Below are 22,868 nucleotides of genomic sequence, written 5' to 3'. Positions count from 1 at the left end.
CTCTCTCTCACACACACACACACACACACACTCATGCTCTCTCACTCCGTAGTAAGGTGAAAGTCAAGAAATGGTTTTGTTTAAGTGACTTTGAAGTATGGGGCTGCACCTAAAGGTTATTTTCATTATCCACTAATTTGTAGATTGTTTTCGTTTGGTCTGTAAAATGTCAGAAAACAGAGAGAATTGCCCTAAAAAAAAATTCCCAAAGCTCTAGGTCATCCAGTTTCTCGTTTTGTCCGACAAACGGTCCAAGAAACAAGTCAATCACATGGGACAATTAGTGGAATAACCGTCTCAGAAATATAAGGTATGTTGGTTCCCTTTGTCAAGCACTGAGTTTGTGTGCTTTGTAATTGAAGCAATAAGTCAATTCCACAAGAGACAGAACATCAATCTGCAACTGTTTTTGTTATTTTTACAGGCAAAACATTGCCAAACATTCCTCAGTTTAAGCTCCCCAAAAGCTAGAATCTGAAAATTTGTTGTGAGCATTTTCATATATATATATAAAAACTATGAATATGTTTACATTTTGGATTGTTGGTCAACAAAACAAGCCATTTGAAGATGCCAGATTGAGCTCTGGGACATTGTGGTGGACATTTTTGATTATTTTTTTTGACATTTCATAGACAATAATTAATCAGTCAATTTAAAATAGACCTAGCTCAACACATCTAATCATCAACATCTAAACGTAAGTGGAATTTGGCTTTAACCCTCTAACTACACAGAAAAATAATAACCAATCAATCAAAAAGAGAAATCAACAACAGAAAAATCGATAATCATCAGTTGCAGCCAAGTAATGATGACAAAATGACAATAGGCCTACAAATAGACATTTGACATGAATTTGAAAATACTTCAACTCATACAGATTAATACACATCAGAATTACAACAGTAAGTATTATGAGGAAACTAAATCACAGAACACATCAGGTGATCAGTGATGATCATGAAATACTAAGCAAATTAGGAAATAGACAAATATCTGTTATAATAATGAAATTCATTTTCGTAAAGATGAGATTCGTGTATTTCATGCAATTGGATAAATACCGGTCATGCACCAGTTTTGTGTAGATGACGCGTGATGGGTGTGTCAGCAGGTTCAGTGCACAGGGTGGAATACAGCGGTGCCTTTACGTGTTCTCATAAACCTCGAAAAAAAAGCAAAAACATGAAGTGTATATGTTCCTTGTGAAAACAAACAGACAGTAGCTCGTCAAACAATTGGGAAAACATTTAGCAGCCAACATCATCCAAACTGAGAGAGACACCTAGTAGGATTTTTTAAACAGCATTCAGTGGGTTGAATCAGCTGTGAATAGGAGTTTTCTGTGACTTTTCCTTCAACTTTCACCGCAAGTTCTTCCACATGATCATGGCTAACATTGGCTGACATTATAAATTAACTTCTAGCGTTTTATCTTCTAGCAATTCACCACTTTGATTGGTTCAAGCTCCTCAAAGCGCGATATTTCCGATAGACTGGAAGGCAGCATCAGTGGTGTGGTCCAGCGGGTTGCGGTTGGTCCAGGTCGGGACAGCGGCACGTCGTCACTTCATTCTCACGCACATCGTTCACGCTGACATCAAACTTTTTGATGAAAGTGTCGATTGTGTCGATAGAAACACGCAGTTAATGTTTGAAAATGTCCGAAGACTCGTGGGCGGTTGCAGTCGATGTTCAAGAAGCGACAACTCCATCCATACAGGTGAGTTTTAAAGGTGACAAACTGCCCCAAAAGTTCCGTCAAAGCGTCGTCCTCACCGTCCGTTAGTAAGTTAGCTGGACATGCTACCTAGCTGCTGCGCTGTCCGTCTCCAACATGGCTTGCTAACTTACACACGCAGTTTGGTGCTAATAAACTGTTTTCACTGACCAGTTGGACTTCTCAAAGAAAGTGGATCGACTGCGATGTCCACGTAACATGAGAGGAGACATAAATGGTAACTTCATTAATTTTTTTTTATTATTATTATTTATTATTAACATCTCGGCTTTACCGCTGAGTCCTGATGGTGTTTGACGGACGTTGGTGCTGTTTCCACCTGTGCAGGGAACATCGTGCCGGAGAAGAATGACAATGGAGGCTGGATAAGGGACGAGGACAAAGTGGACCTGGCTGAACAGTCCCTGTTGAATAAACTGATCCGCCGGTCTCTGGTGCGGAACAGAAACCAGGTGGAGGTTCTGCAGCGGGACCCCAGCTCTCCTCTGTACTCCGTGAAGACGTTTGAGGAGCTGAGACTGTGAGCTTTGACTTTTGACTCAGACAGATGAGCATACGTGTCCTTTTTTTTTCCCTCCACGAGCGCTTTATTCTTGTCATTTTGTCTTGATGATCAACAGGAAACCTGAGCTGCTGAGGGGTGTGTACAGCATGGGTTTCAACAGACCATCCAGAATCCAGGAGAACGCTTTGCCCATGATGTTGGCACAGCCGTGAGTTGACTACACACCACCGTGGACAATTCTGATAATTCATTAATTATTGTAGATGTTTCCCAGGGAGAAATTCCAAATGTTTTCTTGTTGAAGTTTGTCAGATGTGAGGATTTGTTGCTCCTCTCTCTTTCATAACATTATAAATTTCACATCTCTGCATTCTGCACTGTTGGTTTTACATTGGTAACTTGACAGCATCACTTTAGACTGAACCATTGTTCATTTAATTAAAAAAAAAAATCAGTTACAGAGTATGAATGTGTTGGAGCCCCACTTCAAAGGAATGTTGGAGGTTGAGCCACTCGTGATCTAATAGCACTTACTTTAGGACTCACTGTTTATTTTCATTATTGATAAATCTGTCCATTAACATCAATCTTACTTCAGCATTTGTCTTATTTTGTCCATCAGTCCACACACAGAAGTATTCAGTTTAATATCATTTAGGATCAAGTAAAGCAACACGTCTTCATATTAACTTAGACATTAATCAGTTATTAAAGTAGTTCCTGATTAATTTTCTGCTGATTTATTCACTTCTTTGTGTGTATTTTCTCGGGGTCCAGACCTCAGAATCTGATTGCGCAGTCACAGTCTGGCACAGGTAAAACTGCTGCTTTTTCTCTGGCCATGCTCAGCCACGTGAACCCAGCCAATAAGTGGACTCAGGTAAGCGTAGCATCTAATCTGCGAAGCCACCCAGTGAAAATCCAGTGGTAGACGCTGAAGCCATTTAGAAACTGTTTTTTTTTTTTTTTTCAGTGCCTTTGCATCTCGCCAACATACGAGCTTGCTCTGCAGATTGGTCAAGTAATCGAGCAAATGGGGAAATTCTGTCCCGACGTGAAGCTCTCCTACGGCATTCGGGGCAACAGAGGTAAGAACCTGGTCTTAGTTGTAATTACATCTGATGGCATCAGTGTTGAAGTTGTGTTTAAATTCATCAAGGAGCCAGTGTTGGATATGTCGCTGCATGAATTTCCGTGTTGTGTTCAGTGGAGCGAGGCATCAAGTTGCAGGAGCAGATTGTCATTGGGACACCAGGCACAGTCCTCGACTGGTGCACCAAATACAAGCTCATCGACCCCAAGAAGATCACGATGTTTGTGCTGGACGAGGCAGACGTGATGATCGCCACACAGGGTCATCGAGACCAGAGCATACGCATCCAGAGGTGGACTCCTTTCAGAAAATCAGAGTTTCCTTTGTCGTATCAGTCAGCAAAGCTTCTGTTGTCACAGCGTTTTCTTCCTTTTGTTCATGCCGATGCAGACAGCTGGCCAAGGACTGCCAGATGCTCCTCTTCTCTGCCACCTTCGAAGACTCAGTGTGGAGGTTTGCCGAGCGGATTGTTCCTGATCCCAATATCATCCGGCTGAAGCGCGAAGAGGAGACACTGGACACCATCAAGCAGTTCTACGTGCTCTGTAAGGAGAAGGAGGACAAGTTCACAGCACTCTGTAATCTGTACGGCAGCCTCACCATCGCACAGGCCATCATCTTCTGCCATGTAAGTCAGCTGATTTAACCCTGCTTAGCACACACTTCAATATGATTAGAAATGACTACCTTTCTTTCACTGTTGGACCAGATTTACACCTGGTGGTCTGTAAGTGGACACATAATCTGGATAATGGCCTCCGTATTAATAATTGTTCCCGTTATCTTCACTCGTATCGTCATCGGGTCTAAGTATGCACATTCATCAGTTGCGTGCCACGTGAAGGGAAGCAGCGCTGCTCTGTGGGCTCTGCTTCTTCTTCCTTCGCAAAGGAAAAGTCAGGAATTCATTTTTAAATCACTTTTTACGCAGGAAGGCGTGCTAGCTACTGCGGCGTATGCTAGCTAGCAGGGAGAGGCGGAGTCAGGCAGTGGCTCTCTGTGTCCAGATGTGATGTCGAGACACACGTTGGGTGTTAATGCCAGTGAATGTGGTGTAGAAATGTTAGGAATTGACAGATGATAAAATGTGTTTAAATCACTAAGATCACATCTGTAAGACGGACTGTCTGCACTGTTATCACAGATGATCAGATCAGATTTGTGTGTCCAGATGTCGCCAGTCTCACCGCACATGTTGCTATGGTAACTACGTAGGCATCAGTAACTGCCTATGCTGGTGACGGAGGACGGCTGGGACACATCGGTTCTGCTCAGCTGCTCTTCATCACTCTGGATGTCACATCGCTGTTTGGCGTTACGCCGCAAGTAATGCGAAAGACACTTTGAAACGCGTCAGGCGTCTCAGTCCAAACTTCCAAGGACTGAGACGCGTCTGCAGAAATCTGATTGGCAGCGCCTTTCAGACGGTCTCCAAACACAGCTTGAATCCAGTTTGCAAAAATCTAATTTCATGTGTTTTATTTGCTGTCCGGCATTTTAAAAATCAGTCTGACAACAGTCTGGAGATGCCACGAAAGCAGACTTGGGCTGGCAGTCCGAACAAAGCTGAACATATTCTGCATAAGCCAAAAGTATGATCACATCTCCACATCTTGGAAGTCACACCTGAACAACTTTGTTGCTTTAAGACTTCCCTTTATGATGTGATATAAATTAGAAATATCTCTAATTTATGGAAAATAATAAGATTTTCCAATTCCAGGAAAATGGCCCCTGACAGGATGTAATATGAGCAATTCAGTTTAGCTGACACTTTCTCTTCAGACTCGCAAGATTGCTGCTTGGCTGACTGCAAACCTGACCGAGGAGGGCCACCAGGTGGCACTGCTGAGTGGGGAACTGACCGTGGAGCAGAGAGCTGCCGTCATCGAGCGCTTCAGGAACGGCAAGGAGAAAGTGCTCGTGACCACAAACGTGTGCTCCAGAGGTGAGCCGAGTCCGACTTTAGCAGTGAAACGTCTTTATGTCGGCAGGCGAGGAGAAGTATCTCAAACCCATCTGTGGCTCTGTTGATCACAGGTATTGATGTGGAACAAGTGTCCCTCGTGGTCAACTTTGACCTCCCGGTGGACATGGACGGGAATGCCGACAATGAGACGTACCTTCATCGGATTGGCCGCACAGGACGCTTTGGCAGAAGAGGATTCGCTGTCAACATGGTGGACTGCAAACACAGCATGGACATCATCAACCAAATCGAGACGCATTTCAGTACGTGCCTTTCTCCTTCAGTCTGATCATGTAAAACAGCAAATATCAGGATCTGAATGCGACGTTAACCTCTCTGTCTCCCTCCCACAGACAGGAGAATCACCAAACTGGACACCAGCAACGTTGACGAAATGGAAAGCCTGTTGAGCTGAACGCTTCCCCTCACGCACGGCGCAGAGCCGAAGCACTGAGACGTGTTCCCTCAGATGTGACTTGAGTTCTTCTGAGGCTTTATTGTTTGCATTTTATTGTTTACAGAACTTGTTTCATGGCAGTAGTTTGTGCCAAAGTTTTCACTTAAATTTCATTTGACGTGTTCGACTTTTGATTGATCACTGAAGTCACCTTAAGCCTTTAAGATGTCTCCCAGAGACTATAAACCAGCCACCGGCTGTTAAAACAGCACTTAAAGAGGGTGGTGTTAACACTACAGTTAATGGTTTGCAGTGTTGTGTTTTGATTATCTTATCAAAAAAAATTTGTGGACAAAAAAATAAATATACTGTTGCATGTAAAGCCTGTTCAGTTCCTTCGGTTGAAATTCTGTTTTTGCACGACAACTTCAGGGATCTGATCCAGTAAGAGCCCTGTTGGGTTCGAACACTTCACTTCATTTGAAGCTTCTGTTAGACGGGAAATACGATGAAATGTATAGAAGTGACTGTACAAGATGTGCAGAAAATAAGAAGCCTGTATCCTCCTCATCCTCTGCATGTTAGCGTGTGAGGGTTTTAATACATCTTCCACAGTGAGCGGGATCTGTACGAGTTAAATTTATGCTGGAAGACGTTTGCTTCGTTGCAGCGGGGTGTTTTGTTAAACGAGCCTCTGTCACAGCCATCGCGGAGATGAAAGCACAACTTTATTTACACCTGTGCTTCTCCTGCTGTGACATGTCAGAGTGTCTGCTGTGAAGGAGGCCTGCTGTTTTTCCTCTTTGGTTGGCATTAAATAGATTCCTTTTCTCAACTTCAAATCAGCAAAGCAAGAACATAAAACAAGGTAAGTTTTATGTATTTCTGTTTGCACGCTTTGGAAGCAGGGCAGTAGTAGGGAAGGATTCCTCATATATTCGCAACCTAGTAATGTAATTCTGTACCTCTGCATCCTGTTTGGCATAAAAAAAATGGCAAAATATAAGCTAAGACACTGTCATCAGCAGCGCCTGATTATGATTTGGTGTTAAAATGCCAGAACTACAGCAAGCGCAGAGATAAACCAGATGTTCTACTCAGCAGATCGAAGTTCTTAATGAGCTGATTACCTGCTATTCTGGATAAAATCAGAAGTAGTCTGAAAAAGAACAATAATAACTAATGTTGAATTTTCCTTGGCCAGATGTGTTGAAGCCACACAGGAGCTGTTATACTGAATCTGCCTACTGGCCCACGATTGGCTCCAGACTGGTTGTGATGTCACAAAATGCTGAACTTTGGATTGAAGGTGAGCGCTGCGAAGCTTCTCTCCTTCAGAGGGTGAGTGTGGAAACAGCCTTCTGAATGAAACTCATCATTTGAACACAGTGAAGCTCAAACGTTTACGTGAAGCAACAACAAGCAAAATGCATTTTTAAGGTGAGAGGCTTCAGCTGTACGCTCACTCCACCACGCTGTCACTGTGAGAGACGAAGGTGAAGGTCAGGTCAGGTGACGGTCCTGCGTGGCACATCCATGGTCTCGATGGACGTGTCTCCGTACGTTGCTCCATACCTGACCTCTGCGCTGGCTCTCACCGTCAGCACAGTGTCTGCGGGGTCAAGGCGCCGCTGAAACCTCCTGCCACATGGCACTTGGATAGCTAGGAGCAAGCTGCCGGAGGCTCCATCTTCTTCGGTCATTACTGGTCCTGGGTCGGGGGGCTTAGGGCAGACCCTGAAGTGCACATCGGCCCTCATGTTCACCTCAGAGCTGCTAACCTGGGTCACTATTTGGAGATCTGGCTCCTCATGTCTGTGCCTTTGCTGCAGGACAGCATCATCAGTCAGGCTGAGCTTGGACATCTGTCTGTGCAGACTTCTTTGGGGACTCTCCTCTGACTGCCTCCTCTTTATGGGGGGGAGGACCTTGTACTTGTTTAAGGAGTGTGTTGGAACAGGAGGGATTTCTTGCAGCATCTGCAGGACCTTATCCCGGCTGGGCTGGCTGGCCTGCCACGTTATGGGCTGGGACTGGGAGCGGAAGTGTCCGTCCAGCCTGCTGTGCTCAGGAGAGACTGGAGGCACAGGCGGCCTCCGGATGCTGTTCATAGCGGCTCTCCTTCGGCCTCTGGAGGTCTTTGAAGATCCCCGGATGTTTCTTGGCTTCATTCCTTCACAAAAAGAGTAAAGAAAGTCATAAAAGTGAATATAGGTGCCGCCTGCTGCTGTTAAGACCGTTTGAGAAGTTGTTGTACGACATGGAAGAACAATTTCCTAATGCTGACGCTAAAATGCAGCTAAAAACATTAAATTGCCGTTAATGGCATTACTTTTGAGTCGCTGTCCGCCCTGTTAACCAACTCCAGCAGGATGCGCCTCTCTAGGTTGCCATGACAGTCGGTCAGCCTTGACGACGACTACACGTGGCCGGGGGCGGGAGCCCCCTGGTGTCGGAAGTACGAAACTGCAGCTAAATTCAGCCGCTTTCACCTGAACGATGCGCGACGCTCCGGCCGCAAAAACATATTTAACATCGTTATATCGCATTAATGCTTCATGAGTGCTTCTTCCACCGCTGCTTTTACAGCTGGAGCCTGTAAAAGATATGATGGATCGGTGGTTAGCACTTCAATACTTCTTCATACACTAGGTTGTGATAATGTCAGAAGGTAAACAAAATATTTAAAAGGAAAACATTTGTTGATTTTGAAGTATTATTGTAAACATATAACAGCTGGGACTGTGGAACCGCAAACAACGAGGAAACATATGGGTTAATGAGCAAAGAAGGGTTCAGGGGTCACTACACTCACTGCCATTAGCCGAGAGTTAGAAAAACATGACACAATCAAATCACAATCATAAAGTGTACTTTGGACAACAGGTAAGAAAACTTCTCTCAGGTAAAAATACCCATCGACAAAATGTTTCTCACATGAATCAAATCTAACACAGCCAATCTTCACAGCCAGTGGAATTTTTTTTATTAAGCTACACTGTTTATAAATTGTGTTGAATTAATGGTTATATATATATATATATATATATATATATATATATATATATAATATATATAATACAGTACATTCCTGTAAAACAATACACCGATCACCTCAAATGAAGAATAACATAGCATATTTCATCATTTATAAATTAAATGAAAAATCACATTGAGATCATTTACAGAGGGTTTAACAGCTCTGAGTCCACCACTAAAAACTTTGTTTCTTAAGTTACCAAAAACATTTCTGAAGTACTATTCCAGCACCTCTGCTGCTTAAGTTTTCCTCCCAGATAAACGTAGTACTGTTGGCATGTTTACTTTTTCCTTCGTGAAGAAGCAGTCTGAAAACTGCTTCTGTCCCATGAAGGCTGCAGTTTGCCTGTAGTCTATTAGAAATATGTCAATGTCAGAAACATTCAGTTCACTATGATGCAAGACTAAGAATTTTTGCATATATGTGACATTTGAGAACTTTTTCATGACGTTAGTAGCAGATCAATGTATCCCCCAAATATGAAGCATCAATTTGGTCCCTTTCCTTTGATAAACAATGGAAACAAACCGCTGTTAGCAGTGAGCAAAGACTTCTGCACCCCTCTGTCGTTCCCTTCACTGATTTAAATTAAAAACAAATACATCTACTTGCAAAAACTGGATTAAAAAAGATCATTCAGAGGTATATTATAACAATTAAACATGCAACATTAAAATTAACAGTAGTTTCATGTATATTAAACCCTGGGAATGCAGTGGGTAAAGATTACGGTCAGTGAAACGTTACCTAACACTGTACAGAGAATACACAACACTTAACATCACCAAACAGCAGTAGTGGCCAGCTGACAGCCCTTCAGCAGGGACATGCTGTAGATATTCAATCATGTAATGCATAAGGTGGCAAACAGCAGCACTTGTTGCTCTCTAAGGTAAGTCGAGCAGGTTATGTTGTGCGTAAAGGTCCTCTGTGGTCTGGTACACCTCAGAGATCAGAGGCAGAGCTTCCCCCAGCATGGCCACGACCTGCTCCGGGGAGCCCACGTTCATCACTTCAAAGAAAGCCGGACGCCCCGGGAGCACGCAGAAGGCCATGCCTGCAGCCTTACGGATCACCCAGGGGTGGTGCTGGGCGAGAGACTCGTTGTAGGCCTCTGCGCACATCACTGATGTCTTGCTGTCCTCGCTGCTGGTGCGGAGGCGCTCCAGGAAGAGCTCCAGCCACCTCAGCGCACGGTGGAGCCTCAGCAGAGTGCGGCAGCCCGACTCCGGGTGGCTGCCTCTCTTGGTCAGGTCCACCAGTCCCTGCTCCAGCTCATACTGAACCATTGACTGGATGGTGACATACTGAGACCCGTTCTCACCCTCCAGGTGGGAGACCAGGACCTTGATCTTGTTGACAGCATCCTTGGAAATGAAGCCAAAGACACTCCCCAAGCTGTTCAGGAATCTATTAGAGGAGCAAACAAACCAGCATGTGAACACTTAAATGGCTCTTAGAGGGCTGTGACAGCTGAGTAGTGTGGACAGGACAGGTCCAACAAATGCCAAAGGACTTGAGCCTAAACCACTTACTTTACAAGACCACGCCACCCAGCGACGTAATGTTCAAGATAGACGTCTTTACTGTCCGACAAACACAGCTTGAAAGTGTCGAGGACCTCCTGTAAGCTGAATTTCTGCTCTTCTGAAGCCACAGGAGCAGCCATGGTTTTCTAGACGGAAGCGCTGTCGACACAAGCGGAAAAGCAACAAATGAATGAGCAAATGGGGCTAAAGGTTGCTAACAACCTGGAGGTGACGACGAATGTGCGTCCAGAGGTGAACTGTCAAATCCTGAGCACATTACCTGCGAAGAAACTGAGAAGTGAAACGAAAATTTAGCATCTCTCCTCGTCTCTGGAGAGCAACAGATCATTCCTCGGCTAATCCGCTCCTACTGCGCAAACTCGAGCCGGAAAACACAGGAAATTGGCGAACTTGCCTTCAAAATAAAAGCATTGGCGTGGGGGGTCAGGGAGGGAGACGTTCTGCCGGTCTTGATGGCGCCTTAATTTGGCTGAGTCACGGAGCATAGCAGCTACTGTGGCTTCGTCAAAGGGATTTTATTTTGAAAACGCTGCCCGGATGTTTCAATGTTTTGCTGATTGTAGCTTGAAACAGGCTAAAAACTGTAGCGACTCGACTCACATGTATACAAGTTAGACAATAAACATTTCTTCCTAAAGAAGGGGGTATTCATCGGTAGCAGACAGTTCACCTGGGTCAGCGAGTTGCCCTTCATCTGTCTTCAAAACTAGGCCGGCCTGATGAGACAGCATGCCTGAAATAAAAGTCACACCACTGGGTGAGCAACGTTACAGCGGCTAGCTAAGTTAGCAAGTCAATGCTAGTTCCGTCAACAATAAATGTGTAAAAAAAACTTTGACGCTATCTATTCGTTAACTGTCTGGCTCTCTTTGAACAGTAATAATGTGTCCATTTTCTGTAATGATGGTCAAAACCAGCTCGTAAGCTTTCACCCGTTAATGATAGTAGCCGTTGTTAGCTGGAAAAGCTAACCTGGTGGTTTCACTGTGTGTTAAAGCTTTCTCTCGACCCTCTCCAAGGTGCTGGACAGGATGTCGGCCGCAGCTGCATCCTGGTTTCCATTGGAGGCAAAAACATAATGCTGGACTGTGGGATGCACATGGGATACAATGATGATGTGAGTCAGGCAGCTTATTATTCAGCAGAAAAACAACAAGAGGAGTTTTCTTCTTTGGTTTCATTCGGTCATTAACAGTCTACATATGACACACCTTTAGAATACTTCCATAAAAGTGAAGACATGGGACCCAGATCACGATAACAACAAAGACAGCTGTGTCTTCATCAAAACACAGACTCAAATCAAAGTTGTGACATGCAGATTTTAGTATAACAGACTATTAAACATTGCACAAGCATTGTACACTTTGAAAGTTGAGCTGATTACATGATTAATTGATTAGTCAGGCTGCAGAAAAAAAAATCATAAGTGCAGATCTACTTAAGCAAGCAGTAACACTTGTTTTAGATAAATGTTACCTTAAGGTCAGTAATTGTGTCACATTTGTTATTATTTTATCAGATGGAGTAAAACAACAACATGATATCAGCATTATAAATGGCCCATCAGCCAGTCTGTTCTCTAAATATTCCCATCAGCCATCAGAAAACTCATATCAGTTGACCATGAGTTCCCACAACAGTGTTGTTACAAAAGGGGCTTTATTTGTGCGGAATGTGTTCCACTGAAAAACTGCATTTAAAAACCTCAAACTGTGAGTTTCGTATGTTTTGGACCTTAATCCTGTTGTTTCATTGCAGAGACGTTTCCCAGACTTTTCTTATATCACCCAGAATGGACGTCTGACAGACTTTTTGGACTGTGTGATCATCAGGTTCGTTAATATTAACAGTATACTGCTGCTTCTCTCTCTCATTGACATGTGTGGAGTAAATTAAACCATCTGATGTGCTACACCTGCTCCTCTCTCAGCCACTTCCACTTGGACCACTGCGGCGCTCTGCCCTTCATGAGTGAGATGGTGGGCTACGATGGACCCATCTACATGACCCATCCCACCAAGGCTATCTGTCCCATTTTGCTGGAAGACTTCCGGAAGATCACCGTCGACAAAAAGGGAGAAACCAACTTCTTCACCTCGCAGATGATCAAGGACTGCATGAAGAAAGTGATACCTTTGAACCTCCACCAAACCGTCCAGGTGCAGTGCTGATGCCCAGATATCCACCTGTTTCTCATTTCTGCACCAGCTGCTCGTCCTTTTTGATGGCAAATCAAGCTGTTTCTGTTGTGCTGCCGGCAGGTGGATGATGAGCTGGAGATCAAGGCGTACTATGCAGGTCATGTCCTGGGAGCTGCTATGGTGCACATCAAAGTGGGATCCGAGTCTGTGGTCTACACTGTGAGTGTAAACAAGCTCGCGCCGTGTCAGAGTCAGTGAATTTAACGACCAAGATCACTGAATAACATCTTTTTCATTTCAGGGAGACTATAACATGACACCTGACAGACATTTAGGGTGAGTGGTTTAATGATTATATGAGTTTATCCATTCGCACTGTGCGCCCTCTTCATCCTCGTGTTGTGTGTTTGCAGAGCTGCATGGATCGATAAGTGCCGTCCGGATATCCTCATCTCAGAGTCTACGTATGCCACCACCATCCGTGACTCCAAGAGATGCAGAGAGAGAGACTTTTTGAAGAAAGTGCATGAATCCATAGAGAGAGGAGGGAAGGTCAGAGTTACAGTTAGTAGAATAGATTTTAGTGATGGAGGTTTTTTGTTGTCATAATTCAGATGTTAGTTTTCTAAATTCTTTGCTTTCTCGTCATCTTCTCAGGTTCTCATTCCAGTTTTTGCGCTCGGACGAGCACAAGAGCTCTGCATCCTGTTGGAAACGTTTTGGTAGGTTTTAAAACAAACCTCAGAAGCACAATTCAGATACGGCTTATAAATTTCCAGGACTGTAGGTTTGTGAATATAAATTGTGTCAATGAATAGAAATGAGAGAGCAAAGGCAGCGTCGTGTGGCGATAATCACTGATCCCTCCCTGAGTGATGTTAGATAGAGGCCTTCTTTCTTGTTTATAATTGTTGGTGTTCAAATTAAATGTAATAATGTATGATAATGATAATAATAATGTGGTGTAATTGCAATGATCACAACACACAAAGGCCACAAATTGGACTAAAAACTGACAGCTTCCTCAGCTTTTCTGAAGTTTGATAGAATAATGGTGGTGTGTGAACGTCTTCATGTTAAGTGGCGGCTCACTGGGCAGACACTCTAATTAGCTTTTCTCCCGAACCAGGGAGAGAATGAACCTAAAGGCCCCAATCTACTTCTCCACTGGGCTGACGGAGAAAGCTAACCATTATTACAAGCTCTTCATAACGTGGACCAACCAGAAGATTCGAAAAACCTTCGTACAGAGAAACATGTTTGAGTTCAAGCACATCAAGGCCTTTGATCGCTCCTACGCCGATAACCCCGGACCAATGGTAAGCATGCTTCTTCCTCTGAAGTGTACAAGTGCTTAAAAAGATTCAGGGTAAAAATTGAAGTGAATTACAGCAATATGTTCACCTCCAGGTGGTGTTCGCTACACCAGGTATGCTGCATGCTGGGCAGTCTTTGCAGATCTTCAAGAAATGGGCTGGAAATGAGAAGAACATGGTGAGTGTGGAAGACGGAAGGAAATGGAAGATGTCTTTAAAAATAACAATACTTAATAAACGACTAGCTCTGCTTGTTTTCAGGTAATCATGCCTGGGTATTGTGTCCAAGGAACAATCGGTCACAAGATCCTAAATGGGCAGAGGAAACTGGAGATGGAAGGGAGAGCAACAGTAAGAGGATTTTAAATGATCTCTCTCATCTCTCAGCTTCTGTCTGTTAATGCAGAGGTGCTTAAAGGAACAGTTAGCTTAGCGTAAAGACTGAAAGTGGGTAAAGCTAGCCTGGTTCTGTCCAGCTGTAAGGAAATTTACAATTACAGTTAGTCATTTATTTGGCAGACGCTTTTATCCAAAGCGACGTACGTATGAATTCACACACCGATGGCACAGCATCAGTTCAGTGTCTTGTCCAAGGATACTTCGGCATGTGGACTGCCGAGGCCAGAGATCGAACCACTGACCTCCTGATTGGCAGACGACCGCTCTAACACCTGAGCTACAGCTGCCCCCTGCCAAGTGGCACCTCTAAAGTTCACTAACTAACATGGTTCTGTGTGCGACTGTTCCTTCTGCAGTGGAATAGTCCATAACTCCCAGTAAAGCCACAGCGTGTCACCTTTACACTTTGATTTGCCCACAAATTAAACCGGTTATAACATGTAAATGAGTGAGGTTTAGACAGAGCCAAACCATCTTTTTCCCCCAGCTTCCAATGTCATGATAAGCTAAGCTAATGTCTCCTGGCTCGAGTATTATATTTAATAAAATAAATATGAGCAATATATAGATCTTTTCATCTAACTTTACGAATTGTTTGCGCCTTATTGTTCTCTAAACATCAAACTCTTCCTTAAAAATAACTTCCCAATAATGAAGCTGTGTGAAAAACAACCGTGCTGTGACGATTGACTCATTTTTCTGTGATCGTTGCAGCTGGATGTGAAGCTACAGGTGGAGTACATGTCCTTCAGTGCTCATGCAGATGCCAAAGGCATCATGCAGCTCATTCGTATGGCGGAGCCTCGAAACATGCTGCTGGTACATGGGGAGGCGGTGAAAATGGAGTTCCTGAAGGGAAAGATCGAACAGGAGTTCAGTAAGTGCGTCTCCGTCCACACTGATTAGCAGAGTAGACCTGTGCACCACACGCCAGGAATGACGGGTTCCTTGTAGTGTTGTCTCGTTCGCGAACGTTTCGTTCAAAAGAACGAATCTTTTAAGTGAACGTACTGAACTGCATCACTTCCTCAAGTGATTCGTTCGTTTCTCAGTTCACTTGAACTGTCAGCTGCGCCGCCTGCCTGCAGCGCCGCCTGCTGACGAACGAACTGTCAGCAGTTCAACTGAACTGAGAAACGAACGAATCACTTGACGAACGAACTGTCAGCAGGCGGCGCTGCTGACAGTTCAACTGAACTGAGAGACGAACGAATCACTTGACGAACGAACTGTCAGCAGGCGGCGCTGCTGACAGTTCAACTGAACTGAGAGACGAACGAATCACTTGACGAACGAACTGTCAGCAGGCGGCGCTGCTGACAGTTCAACTGAACTGAGAGACGAACGAATCACTTGACGAACGAACTGTCAGCAGGCGGTGCTGCTGACAGTTCAACTGAACTGAGAAACGAACGAATCGCTTGAGGGAGGGACCGCGCGCGCCGACTGCGCCGCGTCACCGACGCATGAATCCATGGCAAGCTCTTCCTGCCAGAAATACGCCACATTCAGTCACGTTTCAACTTCATTACGGCGTAAAAAAACGCCGTTTTTTCAGATTTTACGCCGTTTTTTACACCGTAATGCGCAAAAAGAACACTGTTTTTTACGCCGTAATGAAGTTGAAACGCGACTGAATGTGGCGTATTTCTGGCAGGAACGGCTTGCCATATAAATCACTCAGTGAACTACACTCTCCTGAATCATTTTCCTCTGAGGGATACACTTTCATGGCGACCGTTGTTCCCCGTTGTTTTAACAGATTTAGTTTCCAGATAAACAAACTTAAAACGTTATGCTGGCAGTAATGAGGAGCGACGGAGGGAGATGGGGGTGTGTTGTGTTCAAGTGTACCTCGGAGAAAACTAACTTTTTTTTAAACTCTGCTAAATTTGCCACCGCAACAACAGTACAGTAGGACACAGCATGTAACAAATAGTGTATAAAACCCGCAGTTTGAGAAAACGCGTGACTGTCTGATCATCTCATTGCGACAATTTGCGAGGGAACGGTGCATATTCAGTGTGAATCCCTCACTGAATGTACTGTGGGGTATACGTTCAGTGAACGGATCACTCACTGAGCCCAATTTGCCGAGTAGACCAGTTAAATAGCATACCATAGGACAGGACACTTAAAACATCATGATTTATAATATAGTTATATATAGTTTTATATTTACAAATGTGTTTGTCAAAGCAACACAGTCACAACACTCTCGTCTCCCGGTCCTGGAAGTTGTGCACTGAACTGAAACTTGAACCGTTCAGCCGTATATCAGTTCAGGAGTCGCAGGCTCCTCCTGCCAAGCACTGAATGATTCGGTGATTCAGTGAACGAATCTTTTGAACGAATCTTTCTAGTGAACTGATTCTAGTGATTCAGTACGTCTAAAAGAACTGGCGTGCCCATCACTAGTTCCTTGTGAGTAAGTGGTGAATGTGTGCATGCTTACAGTCGGTTTTCAGTCTTGTTAACGTTTCTGTTTTTGAATGGCAGGCATAGATTGCTACATGCCGGCTAACGGAGAGACGGCGACCGTGTCAACGAACCCCAGCGTGCCTGTGGACATCTCACTCAACCTGCTCAAGAGGGAGATGGCTCTCGGAGGTTTGTTTGGTTGATGGTTTGGACCCCTTTGGAATTTGTTTAATTGACCCAGTGAAGTGGCACAAAGTTTGACTGTGGTCACGATGGTTTCGGTACACAGTGCCGACAGAGTTTCAGTTCAGGTTCAGCTCGTTGGGCGTAACACTTTGATGCCTTTGTTTGCACGCTGTCTTGCCCCTATTAGTTGTCATAATGACAGATGGCATGTATGTGAGATGGTAGGACTCTAAAGATAAGAAGAGAGAAATGAAGCTGAAAGCTCAAGGGAATGAGAGACAAAATTTAGAGATCAGTCGATGCAGATCCAGTTTCAGTATCAGGCGCTGATACATAATTCACTCATCAGATATCGAGCTGATGTCACAGATCCAGATTCCATAATCTGCTCACAGCTGGTTTTTTGATCGTGTAAATATTTGTCTCTCTACTGTTCTTGGACCTTTATTTCAAATACACACTTTGAAAACCGTATGAAGGAGTTTTCAATTTGCCTTTGAACTCTTTGAAATTCTGTGCACTTGCCTTGCTGCCTTCGGGATTTGCACTCCTACACCTGTGTGTATGTGAAGCCCCATAACCTGCAGTTCACACAAATTGCTTTGGAATACATATAAATTTCATGCACGTCTGTATATTGTTTGTGCTTTTAAGAAGAAGTTCTGTGCAGGTTATTACAGCCTCATGTAACCTTACACACAACAACAACAACATTCACAAACAAAGAGCTCTGGTATCGGTCAATCATCAATTATTTCTTTATTTTCCTGTGTTGAAGGGCCTCTCCCTGACCCGAAAAAGCCTCGCACCATGCATGGAACCCTGATCATGAAAGAAAACGTAAGTTCACCGTCATCACACGCTAACAGGCGCAGCTATCGTGGTCGACGGATGATGATGACCGCTCCTGTGTTTCCCTGAACGCAGAGTCTGAAGCTGGTGTCGTCGGAGCAGGCCCTGAAGGAGCTGGGCCTCAACGAACATCAGCTACGCTTCACCTGCCGAGTGCAGCTCCAGGACCCGCACAGCGACGCCGACACACTTCACAGAATCTACACACACCTGAAGAGGTGAGAAGAGGAGGCGGCTCCTGCATCTGCTTATTAACCACATCACTGTTTTTCTGCCTTCTCTTCTGCTTGTTCACATGCATTAAAGTTGTCATCTGCTCATTTCTTTTGGTTTATTTGTGATATACTCGAGCACGCTGTGTGCAGTGGCATTTCGGTCTGAGAATTTATTTTGGACCTTATCACGATGTCAAAGTTCCGTGTCATATTTCTCTTAACATTGTCCACTTCTGCTGCATTTTGTGATATGAACGATAACGCCTGTTAAAACACTTAACCTTTGCCTGTCTGTGCTTCAGCGTGTTAAAAGGCTACACCATCCAGCACCTCCCCGACGGCACAGTCATGGTGGAGTCTATCGTCATCAAAGTCTCCTCCTCCGCTGAAGACACCAACACCAAGGTCCTTCTGCTTTCCTGGAGTTATCAGGTAAAACCTTCATTGTCTATGCTTCACTGATTTAAATGGTCTTTTAAAGGTCCAGTGTGCAGGATTTAGTGGCCTCAGTCGGTGATGTTGCAGATTGCGACCATTGACATCCCTCATCTCACCTTCCCAACGTTGTTTTGACTTCAGTTCGGATATTTATTGTTCCACAAGAGGGAATTCTTGTGACAGAGAGGCAGCATAAAAACAAACACAATAAAACACATCATGACAATTGAACAGTCCCACAGTGAAGATCACGACAAAAGTCAGTTTTACGGGTTATGAAAGCGTGTCAGGCCTCTCCAGGTAGAAAGGCAGCCTCTTATTTTTGAGATATTGTAGACTTTGAGCAAATGCTGGCCAGGTCCTCGCTTGGCTTAAAGAATAAACATGTATGGAAATTAGTGTTTAAAATGTAGCTTCATATAAAAACTACAGTCATAAACACAGGCCACATCCTGCATGAACTGTGCAGTGTTGCACAAGCAGCGACGATGTTAAAACCCTCTGTGGGCTGTGGTCACACCTCCTTGAAGAGCATGAAACCTTCTTGTTTATGTCGTCTGCAGGTGGTGGACACTTAAGTTCTGCATTATCAGCAGTCCTGGGAAATAAACCATAACAATATGAAGACATCTGTCAAATAGTTTAGCTCTGCTATAAGTAGAAAAGATGAATAAGACCCTATAATCGATTTGAACAATTGTAAATAAGTTGAGATATGTTTCATGACAGTTAAGCAGGTGAAATTCAGCCAAGGCTGCAGGATTGTGTTCAGCTGTGAATCACAGTTGATGCAAAACTGACTTTACCCACTTCAGAAAAAGCATAAAGTTGAAAGGACCCTGGTTTCTGCAGAGACAGCTCGTGTCCTCAGCTGCAGCTCTCACAAAGTCGGTCATAAAATTTACTCAGTTTTCCTCAAAACCTGCACCGTTGAATACAGAGGATGAGTGCAGAAACTCCTCCCTCGCTGGGGAGAACATCGCTGTTTGGTGAAATCCAAAATTCTTCGCCACAGTAGCCCAAAAGGGACGTGCTCTCGTCGTCTCGAGATCGCAAGTGAATCATTCCGTTATCTTGAGAAAACGAGCTTGGCTAGCTGGAAATAACGAGATAATCAAGCTGATGTTGAGCAGAGATCAGAGTGCCGTGCCAGCATGAGTACATGGCGTCTTGACAACTGCTGAAAATGTCAGATCAAGCTTCACTGATCCTGCTGATCATTGATGTGCATGGAACTGCACCGTTCAGCTTCGACTCCACCCCAGCAGCCATGACAGTGATGCTGAAGGTTGAAATCAGATGTGACTGATGAATGGGAGGCTCATTTTCCAGTTGTCCTTAATTCTTCTGTAATCATGAGAAAACAAAAGTCGCTCTCTTGTGATAAATGACCTTGTTATCCTGAGAAATCGGCCTTTAGTTTTCTGGAGATCAGGAGACAAATCAACCCCTTATCTTGAACTTGTGATCTCAAGTTACGGGCATTAAAAAAATAATTGCAAGTGTGGCTGTGCTGAGTTTCCACAGACCGCACTGCGAGAGGGGTATCAGTTAAACCATTTTTACATGCCCACACAGTCTTTAGGAAAGGTTTGAGGCTGACGCTGTGGGTGGACAGTGTGAGAGTAGAGGCTTTGAAAGTGAGAATAAGATGAAAGTGGAGGGTGGGGAAACCTGTCTGTTAAACTCAGTCACTGCGCAATGGAAAGAGGATGGTTGATGTGGCTTCATGTGTTCCGTGCAAAGCACAAAGGGCGAGACGAGAGACGATGCAGTGTGTATTTGTGTCTCTCCGCGCTTCTTTTTCTACCTGAAATTCTCTCCGAAAGGTTCACTCATATTGTTTTTGAGGGGGAGATCAGGAAAAAACATGGAACCTGTTTGATTATTGATTGTCAACAACAGTAAGGAGATGTATAAAGGATAAAAATACAAGGTACAAAATAGAGTAAATGTGAAAACTAAAACCTAAATGTCACAAGTGTAAATGTAAGTCATTTTTCTGGAGCAACATTCACCTGATTCAGCCTTCAAATGTAAGAATTTTCTGTTTTCGGACATTCATAAACCACACAGTTAATCAAGAGCATGTCTGTAGATTAATAATAAAAAATAATTGTTAGTTGAAGCTGTAGTTGACTGTAACATGCAGTGCATCAGTGGTTACCAGCCCAGGGTCAGGGGTTGCAGGTTGATGAAGAAGGTTTAAAAAGAAACGCCACCACAGAATTTCTGACTTTTCATTAATATTTGCATGTTTCTGTCATGTATGATATCAGATTGTTTTACATCTGCAGAAGTTATTCAAGTGAAAACATCATTCTCACACATGCAAAAACGAGGGCTCGAAAGTAGCAGCTGCTCCATTTTTAAAAAATTGGGGAAGTATTGTGTAACTGCATATGATGTGCAGTTACTTCAGAATACTGCTTTCATTTCCCCGAAATCCTTTGATGTACTGACACTTTGGGGTATCTGTGATTAAAGTGAAAATGTGTGATTTCCTGCAATGCTTCTTTTTTGACGCGATCGTCTGGTTTTCTCTGTCAGGACGAGGATCTGGGGAGCTTCCTTTCATCTCTGCTGAAGAAGGGGCTTCCATCTGGACTCTGCTGAGACGACGTTTGTCCCGAAACTACGAACATTTGAAGGGAAACGGACCCTCAGAACCTGGATTTGTGGAGGACGGTGAAGTCTGCTTCCCACTGCAGAAAACTTCAAAACATAAACATTTTGATTCGTGCACTGTTGCCAGAGTGATCTTTAAATGAACCCGTTCCCCTAAACGCGTCCAGGCCGCTGCCCCGATTGGCCCATGATTCTTTTTGGCGACTCTTTCATGGACTCATTTATAAACTGAACTGCACAAGAAAACAAAGAAACTCAAATTTAGATTTTTCCCTTTATTTTGATGTACAAAGCCAACTTGAATAAACACTTTTATAGAAAAGTAGAATCTTTGTGATGCTGAAGTTACGCCTGCAGAGACAGTGAAGCATGTGCAGAGCTGTATTTACAGTGGACACGAGCCGTTACCCCCCTCTGTTCACTCATCTCACTGTGATGATATAAATCCCCCGTTTCTTCCTGATTCTTCTACACAGCCATGTCATCTTTAAGCGCTTCCATTTGCAGTGGCTGGTGGTGACGTAATAAAGCACGGGGTCCAGGCAGGTGTTGAGGATGACGAGCGCCATGGTGACCCGCCTGGCGTGGTAGATGGCGTTGGCAGCTGAGCAGCTCTGGATGATGTCTGTGCGTCGCAGGAGGTGCAGCAGGTAGACCACGTGGTTGGGCAGGAAGCAGAGCAGCGTTATAGCCAGGATGATGTAAATGACCCTCACTGCTTTTTGGGCCGCTGTAGTCCCGATCGCGGAAATGCGCCTCGCAGCCAGCGGGTAGCACACCAGGATGATCAGGGAGGGCAGCAGGGAGCCGAAGCTCAGGCACAGGTAGCTGTACCCCGCCAAACGCGAGCTCCACTCATTCTTGGCGAAGTTCTCAAAGCATCTGTGGTTTCCAGATTTGTCTGCATTGGTTTCCAGAGGTCCCATGAGGACAAAGACCAGCATAGCCACTCCAACTGCACACCAGAGCAACGCGCTCACGACCAGAGAGCACCAGGGGCTCCGCAGCCTCAGGTAGATGAGCGGATGCACCGTGGCCATGTAGCGGTCCACGCAGATACAAGTCATGAAGCAGATGCTCATGTAGATGTTGGCGTAGAACAGAATCCCGGTGATGCGGCAGGCGACGTCGCCAAAAACCCAGTTGTTGCTGTTGATGTGGTAGTGGATCTTAAAGGGCAGAGTGCAGAGGATGACGATGTCTGCCAGCGCCAGATTGCTGATGTACACACTGAAGGCCGTGCGGGACGCGGTCCTGAAGGTGAAGACGAAGAAGGCAGCCAGATTTCCTGGCAGGCCTACAACCAAGGCTACGATGTATACCACTGGGAACAGGTAGTACTGGTACTCTGCCGAAGGGACGCTGCAGTTGTCGCTTGTCGCGTTCATCGTTGCAGATGGAATGTTTTGTCAGTGCAGTTGAATGAAAGTCAGGCGGCGTAGGCTGATGCTCATGAACGCTGCTGCATCGCTGCCTTCAGGTTTACTGTGACTGTAGCAACACAAACATGTTTCCATTCAGTTTTTCCATGTTGACTTTCACAGCACATTGGAAACTCATCCGTTAAAAACAGTTTTAAATGTTTTTATACAGCGTTTAACACATTTCTTTTGCTGACAACATTATTCTGTATTCAGGTTTGTGGAAACAAAAAGCGAAAAGCAACTTATCATTCATCTTAGAAAAAGAGGGTAAAACACTGACAACAAAGTTAGACATGAATCACATATGAAGTTGAAGGGTTTTCATCCTATTTTCAGGTTTTACAACTCTTCAGAAAAATTAGATTCATGTTTCTAAACTCTTAACACAAACTATATATAATTAAAAAAAAACACTTACCAAGTTGTTCAGTGTCTCCTTCGTCGGATCTCCTGCAGAAAGCTGCTCTGCATGCTGAGAACTCATGAGATCAAAGCCGGTTTGTTGCGCTTCGTTTGTGCCGCTCCTCTCAGAATACACTGAGTGTGA

General features: G+C 44.3%; 5 protein-coding genes across 6 annotated transcripts; 2 read left to right on the top strand and 3 right to left on the bottom strand.

The window, feature by feature from the left end:
• Nucleotides 1–1,535: 1,535 nt before the first annotated feature.
• Nucleotides 1,536–6,087, top strand: ddx19a (DEAD-box helicase 19a). Its single transcript, XM_076741139.1, has 11 exons — nucleotides 1,536–1,726; nucleotides 1,898–1,961; nucleotides 2,072–2,264; nucleotides 2,365–2,457; nucleotides 3,027–3,129; nucleotides 3,223–3,337; nucleotides 3,457–3,634; nucleotides 3,733–3,970; nucleotides 5,128–5,290; nucleotides 5,383–5,574; nucleotides 5,665–6,087. Exons 1-11 carry the CDS (start codon nucleotides 1,664–1,666, stop codon nucleotides 5,724–5,726), a joined length of 1,464 nt encoding a protein of 487 aa, XP_076597254.1. The 5' UTR covers nucleotides 1,536–1,663; the 3' UTR covers nucleotides 5,727–6,087.
• Nucleotides 6,088–7,186: 1,099 nt separating this feature from the next.
• On the bottom strand, nucleotides 7,187–7,819 carry ubxn10 (UBX domain protein 10). The gene is given in 1 exon segment (XM_076741218.1): nucleotides 7,187–7,819. A coding segment is annotated over 1 exon segment (633 nt).
• Nucleotides 7,820–8,674: 855 nt separating this feature from the next.
• cptp (ceramide-1-phosphate transfer protein) lies at nucleotides 8,675–10,660 on the bottom strand. 2 transcript variants are annotated; one of them, XM_076740082.1, is made up of 3 exons: nucleotides 10,558–10,660; nucleotides 10,284–10,436; nucleotides 8,675–10,158 (listed from the first exon to the last, which is right to left on the bottom strand). In XM_076740082.1, the coding sequence occupies exons 2-3, from the start codon at nucleotides 10,415–10,417 to the stop codon at nucleotides 9,636–9,638; spliced, it is 657 nt and encodes a 218-aa protein (XP_076596197.1). In that variant the 5' UTR covers nucleotides 10,418–10,436; nucleotides 10,558–10,660; the 3' UTR covers nucleotides 8,675–9,635. The 2 variants fall into 2 exon arrangements, with proteins under 2 accessions (XP_076596197.1, XP_076596198.1); XM_076740083.1 differs by lacking the exon at nucleotides 10,558–10,660 and having other exon boundaries at nucleotides 10,284–10,538.
• A 182-nt stretch (nucleotides 10,661–10,842) lies between these two features.
• ints11 (integrator complex subunit 11) lies at nucleotides 10,843–21,225 on the top strand. The gene is made up of 17 exons (XM_076742078.1): nucleotides 10,843–11,055; nucleotides 11,318–11,415; nucleotides 12,060–12,133; nucleotides 12,232–12,460; nucleotides 12,563–12,661; nucleotides 12,744–12,778; nucleotides 12,856–12,994; nucleotides 13,100–13,164; nucleotides 13,572–13,761; nucleotides 13,853–13,936; nucleotides 14,020–14,109; nucleotides 14,872–15,034; nucleotides 16,657–16,767; nucleotides 17,543–17,604; nucleotides 17,692–17,834; nucleotides 18,134–18,263; nucleotides 20,820–21,225. The coding sequence occupies exons 1-17, from the start codon at nucleotides 11,028–11,030 to the stop codon at nucleotides 20,883–20,885; spliced, it is 1,806 nt and encodes a 601-aa protein (XP_076598193.1). The 5' UTR covers nucleotides 10,843–11,027; the 3' UTR covers nucleotides 20,886–21,225.
• On the bottom strand, nucleotides 21,162–22,868 carry LOC143327628 (lysophosphatidic acid receptor 6). Its single transcript, XM_076742079.1, has 2 exons — nucleotides 22,740–22,868; nucleotides 21,162–22,388 (listed from the first exon to the last, which is right to left on the bottom strand). Exon 2 carries the CDS (start codon nucleotides 22,283–22,285, stop codon nucleotides 21,320–21,322), a length of 966 nt encoding a protein of 321 aa, XP_076598194.1. The 5' UTR covers nucleotides 22,286–22,388; nucleotides 22,740–22,868; the 3' UTR covers nucleotides 21,162–21,319.

This window comes from Chaetodon auriga, chromosome 10 (assembly GCF_051107435.1).
Source record: "Chaetodon auriga isolate fChaAug3 chromosome 10, fChaAug3.hap1, whole genome shotgun sequence".
Classification (NCBI taxonomy): domain Eukaryota; kingdom Metazoa; phylum Chordata; class Actinopteri; order Chaetodontiformes; family Chaetodontidae; genus Chaetodon; species Chaetodon auriga.
This window is presented reverse-complemented; position numbering and strand designations above follow the sequence as displayed.

Excerpts from the sequence above, each read along its gene's own strand:
- ddx19a (XM_076741139.1), top strand. The coding sequence starts at position 1,664 with ATGTCCGAAGACTCGTGGGCGGTTGCAGTCGATGTTCAAGAAGCGACA. Across the intron at positions 1,962-2,071 it reads CATGAGAGGAGACATAAATG|GGAACATCGTGCCGGAGAAG; the intron begins GTAACTTCATTA and ends CCACCTGTGCAG. Across the intron at positions 3,635-3,732 it reads CAGAGCATACGCATCCAGAG|ACAGCTGGCCAAGGACTGCC; the intron begins GTGGACTCCTTT and ends ATGCCGATGCAG.
- cptp (XM_076740082.1), bottom strand. The coding sequence starts at position 10,417 with ATGGCTGCTCCTGTGGCTTCAGAAGAGCAGAAATTCAGCTTACAGGAG. Across the intron at positions 10,159-10,283 it reads GGGTGGCGTGGTCTTGTAAA|ATTCCTGAACAGCTTGGGGA; the intron begins GTAAGTGGTTTA and ends CTCCTCTAATAG.
- ints11 (XM_076742078.1), top strand. The coding sequence starts at position 11,028 with ATGCCTGAAATAAAAGTCACACCACTGG. Across the intron at positions 12,662-12,743 it reads CCGAGTCTGTGGTCTACACT|GGAGACTATAACATGACACC; the intron begins GTGAGTGTAAAC and ends TTTTCATTTCAG. Across the intron at positions 13,165-13,571 it reads ATCCTGTTGGAAACGTTTTG|GGAGAGAATGAACCTAAAGG; the intron begins GTAGGTTTTAAA and ends CTCCCGAACCAG.
- LOC143327628 (XM_076742079.1), bottom strand. The coding sequence starts at position 22,285 with ATGAACGCGACAAGCGACAACTGCAGCGTCCCTTCGGCAGAGTACCAG.